The sequence below is a fragment of the Tursiops truncatus genome, chromosome 17 (genome assembly GCF_011762595.2).
Source record: "Tursiops truncatus isolate mTurTru1 chromosome 17, mTurTru1.mat.Y, whole genome shotgun sequence".
In the NCBI taxonomy this organism is placed as follows: Eukaryota; Metazoa; Chordata; class Mammalia; order Artiodactyla; family Delphinidae; genus Tursiops; species Tursiops truncatus.
Genome location: NC_047050.1, coordinates 34,589,971 through 34,602,656, shown reverse-complemented (window position 1 = coordinate 34,602,656; position 12,686 = coordinate 34,589,971). Strand labels below are relative to the sequence as shown.

At 37.3% G+C, this 12,686-nt stretch overlaps 1 protein-coding gene across 1 annotated transcript in view; it reads right to left on the bottom strand.

Moving 5' to 3' along the window:
* SLC26A7 (solute carrier family 26 member 7) overlaps positions 1 to 12,686 on the bottom strand; it is a 181,450-nt gene that overhangs the window by 123,438 nt on the left and 45,326 nt on the right. Inside the window, exon 3 of the mRNA XM_019925419.3 lies at positions 10,185 to 10,357. Coding sequence (XP_019780978.1) covers positions 10,185 to 10,357 — 173 coding nt within the window. The remainder of the gene's footprint in view (positions 1 to 10,184; positions 10,358 to 12,686) is intronic.

Sequence of the window (12,686 nt, the reverse complement as noted above, 5' to 3'; positions counted from 1 at the left end):
TGTGGATGGACCTAGAGACTGTCATACGGAGTGAAGTAAGCCAGAAAGAGAAAAACAAATATCGTATATTAATGCATATATGTGCAATATACAAAAATGGTTCAGATGAACCAGTTTGCAAGGTAGAAATAGAGACACAGATGTAGAGAACAAATGTAAGGAAACCAAGGGGGGAAAGTGGCAGCAGGGGGGTGGTAGTGTGATGAATTGGGAGATTGGGATTGACATATATACACTAATATGTATAAAGTGGATAACTAATAAGAACCTGCTGTATAAAAAAATAAATTAAATAAAATTCAAAAAATAAATAAATAAATTCTTAATCCAAATTGTCTATATAATAACAAAATACCTGGTAATTGTTTTAAACTCACAGAAAATAGTTAAAATGAGAATAAGCAGAGGTTGCTGGATCTTATTGCTAATTATATATGCTCTTAGACTTTTAAAAAATACTAATATATATCTAAAACTACTTTCTCCATGCTGAATGGGATAAGAGAAGGTCCAAACCTAGGAAAAATCATAAATTCAAAAAGAAATATGAATGGAAAACAATGGGACCAGAAAAAGTAGTGATAATATCTTTGCTGTGTTAACACAGAGATTTTTATTTTAAGTGAACATAAATTAAGGAAAATCTATACCAAATCTATGGCAACATATCCAAATCTGAATCACCAGTTCACATGGCTGATTATTTCTGAGATGGACACAGATAATAGATTCATGAGGGGGACTCACATAGGCCAAGCTAGGAGGAAAAGGCCACTAACCTTGTTTTTGCAAGTCTCAGACATAGGTTGACATCATTCATGTCATGTTAAAAATGAATAGCAAATGTTATAAGGTACCCAGGCAACAGGTTTGTATTTCATGAAAGCACAGACTCAGCCACAGAATATATCTATTGGCCCTCTAGTCTGATAATCTCCTAGGTAAAGCTACCACTCAGATGATCTGTTTTCTGAGGAACTGTGAATGCTGGAGTTCTTTGTCTTACATCCTTAATTCTTCCATCCTTTTTACATAGCTAAAAGGCAATGTAACTCTAAGAATTTTAATGTTTCTTTCCCTCTAGGTTATATTTTTCTTCCTACAATCCAATTACAGGCAATCATCAACTATTTTTCTCTCTTCTTGTAATTTACACCATCTTTGACCTTGTAAATAATGTAATACTGTAAAATAGAACCTCTAGCAACCCAGAAAACAGCCACCAAGGAAGTTAATGTATACCTAAGCCAGTTTAAAATGAGAGAGTAAGCCAAAATGGCTATCAAGTAGGCAACCCATGTCTAATAGTCAGTACTTGTCTACATTTATTTTATTTTCACTTCTGAGTTATCTAATTTTGACAACTGATTAGAAACAGTAAATTACATGGTCTAATATTTTTTTATCTTCTAAATTTATTTATTTTTTGGCTGTGTTGGGTCTTTGTTGCTGTGTGAGGGCTTTCTCTAGTTGCAGCGAGTGGGGGCTACTCTTCATTGCAGTGCCTGAGCTTCTCATTGCGGCGGTTTCTCTTGTTGCAGAGCATGGGCTGTAGGCATGTGGGCTACAGTAGTTGTGGCATGTGGGCTCAGTAGTTGTGGCTTGTGGGCTCTAGAGTGCAGGCTCAGTAGTTGAGTCACATGGGCTTAGTTGCTCTGTGGCATGTGGAATCTTCCCAGGCAAGGGCTCGAACCTGTGACCCCTGCATTGGCAGGTGGATTCTTAACCACTACATGACCAGGGAAGCCCCCATAGTCTGATATTTTGAAGAAACAGATAGACTAGAGCAGATCTGGCAACAACAAACATGCTTGATGCTGAAAGGGGCAAAGACTGGTACAGATCTGAATACCAAACCCTCACACCAGCAAGTCTATGGCACAAACTAAATACCATTTTTTAACTGATGTATACAGTAAAATCATAAGATCTGAAAATTGGGAAGGATCCTAGCAATCTAGTCATGTCTCCTTCCCATTGTAGGAATCTCTCCTACATTATCCTACGGTGATGATCTGATCACTGTGTGAATACAAGGACTACATCATTGCCTTACAAGGATGCCCATTCCCTTTTAAAAAATCATTTTTTAGAAAGCTCATTCTTGAAAAGCCAAGAACTCCTTCCCTGTAACTTCTATTTATTGATTTTAATTCATTTATTCAACCAGCACTTATAAAGTAATTACTCTATTTAATAGACACTATTTTCATAAATATAAAACACATCTGCCCTTTATCCATGTAGAGAGACAAACACATGAACAAGAATAAAAATAAAGCAACAGAGTAAGTGGCCAAGACGGGGGAGTAGGGAGACCCTGAGCTCACCTCCTCCCACAGGCACATCCAAAATTACAACTATATACAGAGAAACTATTGATGAGAAAGACTGGAAGACTAGCAGAAAAGATCTTCTACAACTAAAAATATAATGAAGGAACCACAATGAGATGAGTAGATGGGTGGAAACACAGTATAGTTGAGACTCACACCCCTAGTAGGTGACCCACAAACAGAAGGATAATTACAATTGCAGAGGTTCTCCATAAGGAGTGAGGGGTCTCAGTTCCACATCATGTTCCCTAGCCTAGAGGTCCTGCAGTGGAAAGAAGAGCACCCAGAATGTTTGGCTTTGAAGGCCATGGGGGCTTATTTTGGGGAGAGCCAGAGGACTGTGGAAATATAAACTCCACTCTTAAAGAGCACACACAAAATCTCACACACTCTGGAACATAGGGCAGAAGCAGTTATTTGAAAGGAGCCTGGGTTAGACACATTTGTTACCCTGGAGAGCCTCCTGTAGAGGCAGGAGGTAACTGGGACTCATCCTAGAGACATAGACACTGGTTGCAGTCACTTTAGGGGGCTCATTCTGCCATGAGGACACCGGTGCTGGCAAAGGACATTTGGAATCCTCCCTCTAGCTTATTAGCACTGGGACCCAGGCCCACCCACCAGCCTGTAGTCACCAGTACTAAGATGCCTCAGGCCAAGCAACTAATCAGGCAGGGACACAGCCCCAACCACCAGCAGCACTGCTGCATTAAGACTATCTGAGCCCATAGCCACCGTGGGACAGGTCCTACCCACCAGACGGCTGACACACCAGTGCAACCATACTAGCCTGAGGCCACACCCCCCATGCCTCACAGCCAGAAATAGGGACCCAGCACCACCCACCAGTAGACCAAGATCAACTCTGAAAAACTCAGGGTCCTGAAGCCAGAGACCCTGGGACCCAGCTCTGCCCACCAGTGGGCAGGCACCAGCCCTAGGACTCACTGAGCCCTGGCACCACCCATTAGTGGGCCAGTACACCAATGCCAGATACCCAGGGCCCTGCAGCCAGGGACTCTGGGACCAAGCTCCACCCACCAGTGGGCCCACACTAGCCTCAAGAACTGGCTTCAACCACCAGTGGGTGGACACCAGCCCAAGGACAACTGTGACCCTGAAGCTTGTGATGTTATGATGCAGCTCACCCACCAGCAGACCAATGTCAGCACTGAGACACCTTGGGCACTTCAGCCAGCCACCCCAGGAACCTGCCCCACCCACCAGAAGGTTGACGCCAGTTTTGGACCCCCCAGAACCCCAGCCAACTGTGTCATGAACAGGTCCTGTCCAGCAGTGAGAAAACTCCAGCTCTGGGACCCTTAGGGCCCTGTAGCCAGAGACCCCAGGACCTGGCTTCACTCACCAGTGAATTAGCACTAGCCACTGGACCCCCAGGGACCAGGCCCCACCTACCAGCAGGCTGACACCAGCTTTGGGAAACCCCAGACACTGCATCCAGCCACGTCAGGAACTGACTCCACCCACTAGCAGGACAACACTATATCCAAGATTATTGGGCCCATAACCACCCACCCCGGAACCCAGCTCCACATACCAGTAGGCCAGCACTAGCCCTGGAACCACCTAGGGCTTTGCAAACAGCCACATCACTACCAGGCCCTGCCCACCTGCAGAAGGCAGTTTTCCCAAAAGACAGGGCCTAGCAACCAAACTGGACAGACCACCTACAGTAGTCAGCCTGCAAAAACAGAAGGATGCATAGAGCTCAATAAGGGGCACACCTAACAATATATAGAACTGGTGATCAGAGAGTAGTATGCTGCTGGGACAGATAGGACATCTCCTACAAAAAGCAACTTCTCCAAGGTCAGAAAACATAGCCAACTTACCAAATACATAGAAATAAAAATAACAAATTAGGCAAATAGAGGTAACAGAGGAATATATTCCAAATGAAAGAACAATAGAAAAAACAACAAAGTGAAGTGGAGATATGCAACCTCCCCAATAAAGCTTAAAGGTAATGATCATAAAGATTCTCAGACAATTCAGGAGAAGATTGGATGAACAGAGTAAGAAGGTAGAAGATTTTTAGCAAAGAGTTAGAAAATATAAAGAACAGAGATGAAGAATACCGTAACTGAAATAAAAAAACACACTAGAAGGAATCAACAGTAATTAGAAGAATGGATTCGGTAGCTGGATGACAGAGTAGTGAAATTCACTGAAACTGAGCAGAAAAAATAATAAAAAGAAATGAGGACAGTTAAAGAGACCTCTGGGACAACATCAAGCATACTAACATTCACATTTTAAGGGTCCCAGAAGAAGAGAGAAAGGGACAGAGAACTTATTTGAAGAAATAAGGGCTGAAAATATCCCTAACCTGGAAAAGGAAACAGACATCCAGGTCCAGGAAACACAGAGAGTTCCAAACAAGATGAACCAAAATAGGTTCACACAAAGGCACATTAAAATAACAATGTCAAAAATTAAACATAAAGAGAAAATATTAAAATAAGCAAGGGAAAGGAAACTAGTTACGTAAAAGAGACTTCCCATAAGGCTATCAGCTGACTTTTTGGCAGAAACTATACAAGCTACAGGAAGTGGCATGATAAATTAAAGTGATGAAGGAGAAAACCCTACAACCAAGAATACTCTACCCGGCAAGACTGTCATTCAGATTTGATGAAGAGATGAAAAGTTTTAAAGACAGGCAAAAACTAAAAGAGTTAAACACCACCAAAACAGCTTTACAAGAAATGTTAAAGGGACTTCCCCAAGTTAAAAAGACCACTAGATATATAAAAATTGAGAAAGAAAAAAATCTCATTGGTAAAGGAAAATACATAATGAAGGTAGTAAATCAACAATAACATATAAAGCTAGTTGGGAGGTTTAAAGACCAAAGTAGTAAAATCATCTAAACCACCATAAGTAGTTAAGGGATATTTTTTAAAAGTTGTAAAATATGAAACATTAAATGTGGGGTGGGAGATGCAGGACTGTTAGAATGCATTTGAACTTAAGAAATGAACAACCCCAAATAATCACATATACATATAGAGATTTCTATACATAAACCTCATAGTAACCACAAACCAAAAACCTATAATAGATACACACTCAATAAAAGAGAAAGGAATCCAAAGATAACACTAATGATAGTTATCAGATCACAAAGGAAGAGAACAAAAGAAGAATAAAGGAGCAAAAAACAACCACAAAACGATCAGAAAACAATTAACAAAATGGCACTAAGTAGATAAATATTAATAATTACTTTGAAAGTTAATGGACTGAATGCTCCAGTCAAAAATCCACTCCACATAGAGTCACTGAATGGATAAAAAAACAAGACCCATATATATGCTGTCTACAAAAGACTCACTTCAGAAATAAAGACACCTGCAAATTGAAAGTGAGGTGTTGGGAAAAGTTATTCCATGCAAATGAAAATGAAAAGAAAGATGAGGTATCAATATTTATATGAGACAAAATAGACTTTAAAACAAAGACTGTAATAAGAGACAAAAAGGACATTACATAATGATAAAAGGATCAATCCACAAAGATATAACAATTGTAAGTATATATGTACTCAACATAGGAACAACTAAACACATAGAGACAATATTAACAGACATAAAGAAAGAAATTGACAGTAACACAATAATAGTAGGAGACTTTATCATCCCATTTAAATCAATGAATAGATCATCCAGACAGAAGATCAAAGAGTGGCCTTAAATGATGCATTATACCAAATGGACTTACTAGTCATATATAGAACATTCTATCCAAAAGCTGATGAATATACATTCTTTTCAAGTGTACATTGAACTATATTCAGGATAGATCCCATGCTAGACCACAAAGCAAGTTTCTGTAAATTTAAGAAAACTGAAATCATTTTAAGCATCATTTCCGACCACAACACTTTGAGACTAGAAATTAATTACAAGGAAAAAAACTGCAAAAACACAAACTCATGGAAGCTAAACAGTATGCTACTGAACAAAATTAAAAATCAAAGAGGAAAAAATCAAAATTGAAATAAAAAAATATCAGAAGATTAATGGAAATGAAAAGACAAGGATGCAAAATTTTATGGGAAGCAGAAAAGGCAGTGCTAAGAGGGGACTTTAGAATGATACAAGCTTACCTCTGGAAACAAGAAAAATCTCAAATAAACAATCTAACCTGATACCTAAAGGAACCAGAAAAAGAACAAACAAAACACAAAGTCATCAGAAGGAAAAAAATTATAAAGATCAGAGAGGATATAAATTAAATGGAGACTAAAAATAAATAAATAAATAAAAAGGTCAATGAAACAAAAAGCTTGTTCTTTGAAAAGATAAAGGATCATAAAAGATTACTAAGAAAAACTATATGCCAATAAAATGGACAACCAAGAAGAAATGGACAAATTCGTAGAAATGTACACTTTCCCGAGATTGTACCAAGAAGAAATAGAAAATAAAAATAGATCAATATGAGTAATGAAATTGAATCCATTAAAACAAACAAACAAACTACCAACAAACAAAAGTCCTGGACCAAACAGCTTCACAGATGAATTCTAGCAAACATTTAGAGAAGAGTTAACATTTATCCTTCTAAAACTATTCCAAAAAATTGCAGAGGAAATAATGCTTTCAAACTCATTCTACAAGACCAGTATCATCCTGAAACCAAAACCAAAGGTATCACACTAAAAAGAAAATTACAGGCCAATAGAACTGATTAACATAGATACAAAAATATCAACATAATATTTACAAACCCAGTTCAACAATACAGTAAAAGGATGATACAGCATGATCAAATGGGATTTATCCCAAGGATGTAAGGATGGTTCAATATTCACAAATCCATCGATGTGATACACCACATAAACAAAGTGAAGAATAAAAATTGTGATCATATCAATAGATGCAGAGAAAGCTTTTCATAAAATTCAACACCATTTTTGATCAAAACTCTCAACAAACTGGGAATAGAGGGAAAATACATCAACATGATAAAGACCCTATATACCCCACAGCTAACATCACATTCAATGGTGAAAAGCTGAAAGCATTTACTCTAAGATCTGAAATAAGACAAGGATGCCTACTCTCACCACTTTTATTTAACATAGGATTAGAAGTCATAGTCACAACAATCAGACAAGAAAAAAGTTAGTAATTCAAATTGGAAAGAAATAAATAGAACTGTCACTGTTTGTCCATGACATGATGAAATACATAGAAAATCCTAATGACACCAGCAAAAAAACTACAAAGAATTCTGTAAAGTTCCAAGATACAAAATTAACATACAAAAATCTGTTATATTTCTATACACTAACAGTGAATGATTATAAAGAGAAATTAAGAAAACAATCCCATTTACAATTGCATCAAAAAGAATAAAATACCAAGGAATAAATCTAACGAATGATGTAAAAAACCTGTACTCAGAAAACTATAAGACATTGATGAAAAAGTTGAAGATGACACAAACAGGGACTTCCCTGGTGGCACAGTGGGTAAGATGCCACACTCCCAATGCAGGGGGCCCAGGTTCGATCCCTGGTCAGGTAACTAGATCCCACATGCATGCCACAACTAAGAGTTCTCATGCCACAACCAAGGAGCCCATGAACTGCAACTAAGTATCCCACCTACCACAACTAAGACCCAGTGCAACCAAATAAATAATAAATAAAAAAAATATTTTTTAAAAAGATGACACAAACAGATAAAAAGATATATCATGTTCATAGATTGGAATAATTAATATTGTTAAAATGACATACTATCCAAGGCAACCTACAGATAGATTCATTGCAATCTGTATCAAAATCCCAATGGCATGCATTTTTCACAGAACTAGAGCAAATGATCCTAAAATTTATATGGAACCACAAAAGACCTCTAATAGCCAAAGCAATCTTGAGAAAAAAGAACAAAGCTGGAGGTATCACACTCCCAATTTCAAACTATACTACGAAGCTACAGTAATCAAAACAGTATGTTACTGGCACAAAAACAGACACATAGCTTAATGGAACAGAATAAAGATCCCAGAAATGAACCCACACTTATATGGCCAATTAACCTACAATGAAGGAAGCAAGAATATACAATGGGGAAAAGACAGCCTCTTCAATAAATGTGGTTGGGAAAACTGGACAGCTACAAGCAAAAGAATCAAACTGGACTACTCTCTCACACTATGCACAAAAATTAACTCAAAATAGATTAAAGACTTAAATGTAAGATCTGAAACCATAAAACTCTAGAAACAGGCATTATGTTCTTTGGTTCTGTTTTTTTTTTAATTAAAAAAAAATTCAGGTAGTATGCTCTTTGACATTGGCCTTAGTAATACTTTTATTGGATATGTTTCCTCAGACAAGGGAAACAAAAGCAAAAACAAACAAATGGGATTCATCAAACTAAAAAGTTTTGTACAGCAAAGGAATCTATGAACAAAACAAAAAGGTCACCTACTGAATGGGAGAAGATATTGCAAACAGTATATCTGATAATGGTTTAATATCCAAAAAAAATATTAAAAACTCCTAGAACTCAACATCAAAAAACATACAACCCAACTAAAAAATAGGAGAGGATCTGAACGGACATTTTTCCAAAGAAGACATACATTTGGTCAAAAGGCACGTGAAAAGATGCTCAACATCATTAATCATAAGGGAAATGCAAATCAAAACCACAATGAAATATCACCTCACACCTGTCAGAATGGTTATTATCAAAAAGACAACAAATAACCAGTGCTGGTGAGGATGTAGAGAAAAGGGATCCCTGGTGCACTATTTGTGGGAATGTAAATAAGTGCAGCCACTATGGAATACATTAGGGAGGGTCCTCAAAAAATTACAAATAGAAATACAATATTATCCAGCACTTCTACTCCTGGGTATTTATTCAAAGAAAATGAAAACACTAATTAGAAAAGATATATTCACCCCTATGTTTATTGCAGCATTATTTATAATAGCCAAGATATGGAAGCAACCTAAATGCCCATCAGTAGAAGAATGAATAAAAAAGATGTGGTCTATGTATACAATGGAATATTACTCAACCATATAAATAATGAAATCTTGCCATTTGCGACAACATGGATGGACCTAGAGGGTATTATGCTTAGTAAAATAAGTCAGACAAGGAAAGACAAATACTGTATGATTTCAATTATATATGGAATCTAAAAAACAAAACAATAAATAAACACAACAAAACAGAAGTAGGAATATAGAGAGAACAAATAGATGGTTGCCAGAGGGAGGTGGGTGGGGAAAGGAAAGAAATAGTTGAAAGAAAATAGAAGTACAAACTTCCAGTTGCAAAACAAATGAGTCACAGGTATGAAATACACAGTGTGGGGAATATAGTCAATAATTATGTAATATCTTTGTATGGTGACAGATCTTAACTAGACTTATTATGGTGATTATTTTGAAATACATAGCAATATTGAATCACTATATTATGTAACTATAAGATAAATAAGTACAATGTGTTAAATGTAATTAATACTGCTGTATGTTATACATGGAAGTTGTTAAGAGGGTAAATCCTAAGTGTTCTCAGTACAAGAAAAAATGTTTTTTTTTTCTATTTCTTTAATTTTGTATCTATATGAGATGATGAATGTTCATTAAACTTAAATTCCATGATGTATGTATGTCAAATCATTATGCTGTACACCTTAAGCTTATATAGTGCTGTATGTCAATTATCTCAATAAAACTGGAAGAAAAATTCAATTGACAGGAAAAGATGACTTTAATAAATAAAACACCAATCGCCTTTTCTTTGCTACTGTCTCCCTTTCTTTATTCCCGAGTTTCAGCATACTTACCTGAATCACACCTCCCAAGAAGGAAACAGCTGCAGCAACACCAATCCTTTGCATCTCAAAGTCAGATAAGCCCAGCACACTTGTGTTACTCTGTGTGGTAAGGTTCTGACTGTTCAGAGGGACAAGCCGTTCCACTGCATTAGCTGATATTAAGGATGTCAAGGCAAAGGTGCCTAAAGTGGGTGGGGGGGGGGGATCTTCTGTTAGTAACAGACTCAATAAACATTATTGGATTCCACCATTAAAGTTGAATCCATGTTGTAAAACCAAAACAGATCTATTAGAAGCACTTTCCTCTGCACCCCAACTATTCCACCCTTCACTCCATGGAATAAACAGAAACTCACCTTTTTATACACAAATTTCTTCCACATACAGCCATGCCATCTACTTGCTATTCCCTCCTAGGCCATACATTTTCCTACCTCTCTGCAGACCTACATAGAGAATGTCCTCAAAACAGGGATTAAGATCATGGTGTGGATTTGAATCCAGCTCCTCCATTTAACACTATCACGATTTAAAGCACATTACTTTGAGTCTAAATCGCCTCATCCATAAAATGCAGGTAATAATGCCTATGTTTTAGAGTTTGAGGAGAATATAAATGAGATGATAAATATGAAGACCTCAATAGGCTCAGTGGAAAATATGACTCTTTGCTGAATCTGGGGCTCATTGACTGAAATTCTTGCTCCTCCAACCTACTTATAAAAACATCCTTGTCTTTCCTGGTCTGGCTCAAATTCCATATTCAACATAGATCCATCCCAGATTCCCCAGTCCAGGTTAAATATTTCTATTCCTTGTGCTCTCATAACAGAGTACACCTTTATTATAGTATAACAACAACATGCTGTGGCCCATAAAATGATGAAACATACCGTTTCTGTCTACTGTAACTAGATAAGTTTCAAAGGTATATCCCAGGAATTGTCCTGGCCTCACACAAATGCAGGACCATTTTCAGTGTGTTCCCCTCTTCCTGCCAAGAGTTCTGATGCTCTTATCTTGGCACAGCATGTCTGAGAATGTAGCCACACCAGCAGGGAAATTTCCCAAAGAGAGGGTTCAGCAATTTTGGATTAAAGAAACAAATTGCAGCATGGTAAAAACATTCCCCCAACCCTTTACCTAAAGACCTTACTTTGCCCCAGGTCATAAATGACACTGTGAAAAAGGGCCTGTCACAAGATATAGACATCTCAACAAATGGTATGCAGCCTCATAGGGCAAGAGAGCTAAGTCAGGCAGAAACAAAGTCTCAGTGGAAAGCTGACGCAGAAAATCCTTTGGTTTTAGAGGATAAGTGAGGCAGTATGTGCTGTGATTCAGAATAGTATGGTGATTGTAGCCTCCAATAAACCTCACCTTAAATCTCAGTACCACCATCTCAATATCTTTATCTAAAGACAGAAAGCATTCCTCACCCAATGGGGTTGTGATGAGACTTAAATGAAATAATGTACTATACCACATATCCCAATATATTGCATGTAGCTGACACCTAAAAAAGGTAATTCTTAATAAGATTAAAACCGGAATGCTCTGTTATAGTCTGTTATTCAATGTTCACTGTTCCGTTGAATTGATGGTATATAAATACATAGAGCAAATTGCATAAAGTTCTCTTAGGGAGCTAAGTCATTCTCAATAAATCATCAATAAATATCAACTGTCATGATCACTGTTCTCATCATAAAGTACTAAATTAAGAACACATCAAGGACCAAATATATATAATGATTAGAGACAAGATTCTGACATCAAGGATTGGCAATGCCAAATAAGGAATATTTGCCATAGGATCTGCCCTTGCCTTATTTTTTCAAGGTATGCTACAACAGAATTTCTCAAAGTCTTATATTCCTGAAAGTGAAGAAGTGTGTATTTTGGCCTTTAAATCTAGAACATAAAGCAAAATGATTTGTACAAAAGCCACTGAACAAATGACTAGAGAACTGAGAACAAAAATGATCTAGAGTTAATTTTTGAGTAGGCCTAGCTTTCCTAAGATTTGAAAGAAGATAAGAAGGAATTGAATGGTAAGAGAGAACAGCCAACAAAAATGTTTTGTTGAGAAAAGAAAAGTGAGTCTCACCTGTGTGTGAGTCACATCCCAAGAACTTCTCTAGAGAGAGACATTGCCAGAAATGGCTATGGGGTTACTTACTGTGTCAACATGTTTATGGGAGTATTGCCTCTTTTCAAAGGATGACACTTTGCTGTTTCTGAGATAGTTGAGAACAATCAAGGATGTTGAGGCTGCTGGTGACTATATGATGATGTTGTGAATGACATTTTACCTTCTCTATCTTATTGGTCTTGCTTGTCTTTATCTCCTCCCTACTACTCTTCTGCTCTTTCCTTCAATTTCTCAATGTTTCATTCTGGTTAGGCTTTAAACCTACTAGTGGTACCCTTAAATACCACTAAACCCATCTAGTAGCTTAAGAGTGGGTGACAAGACCTAATAGGAAGTGAATTGGGGCCTCAGAATTG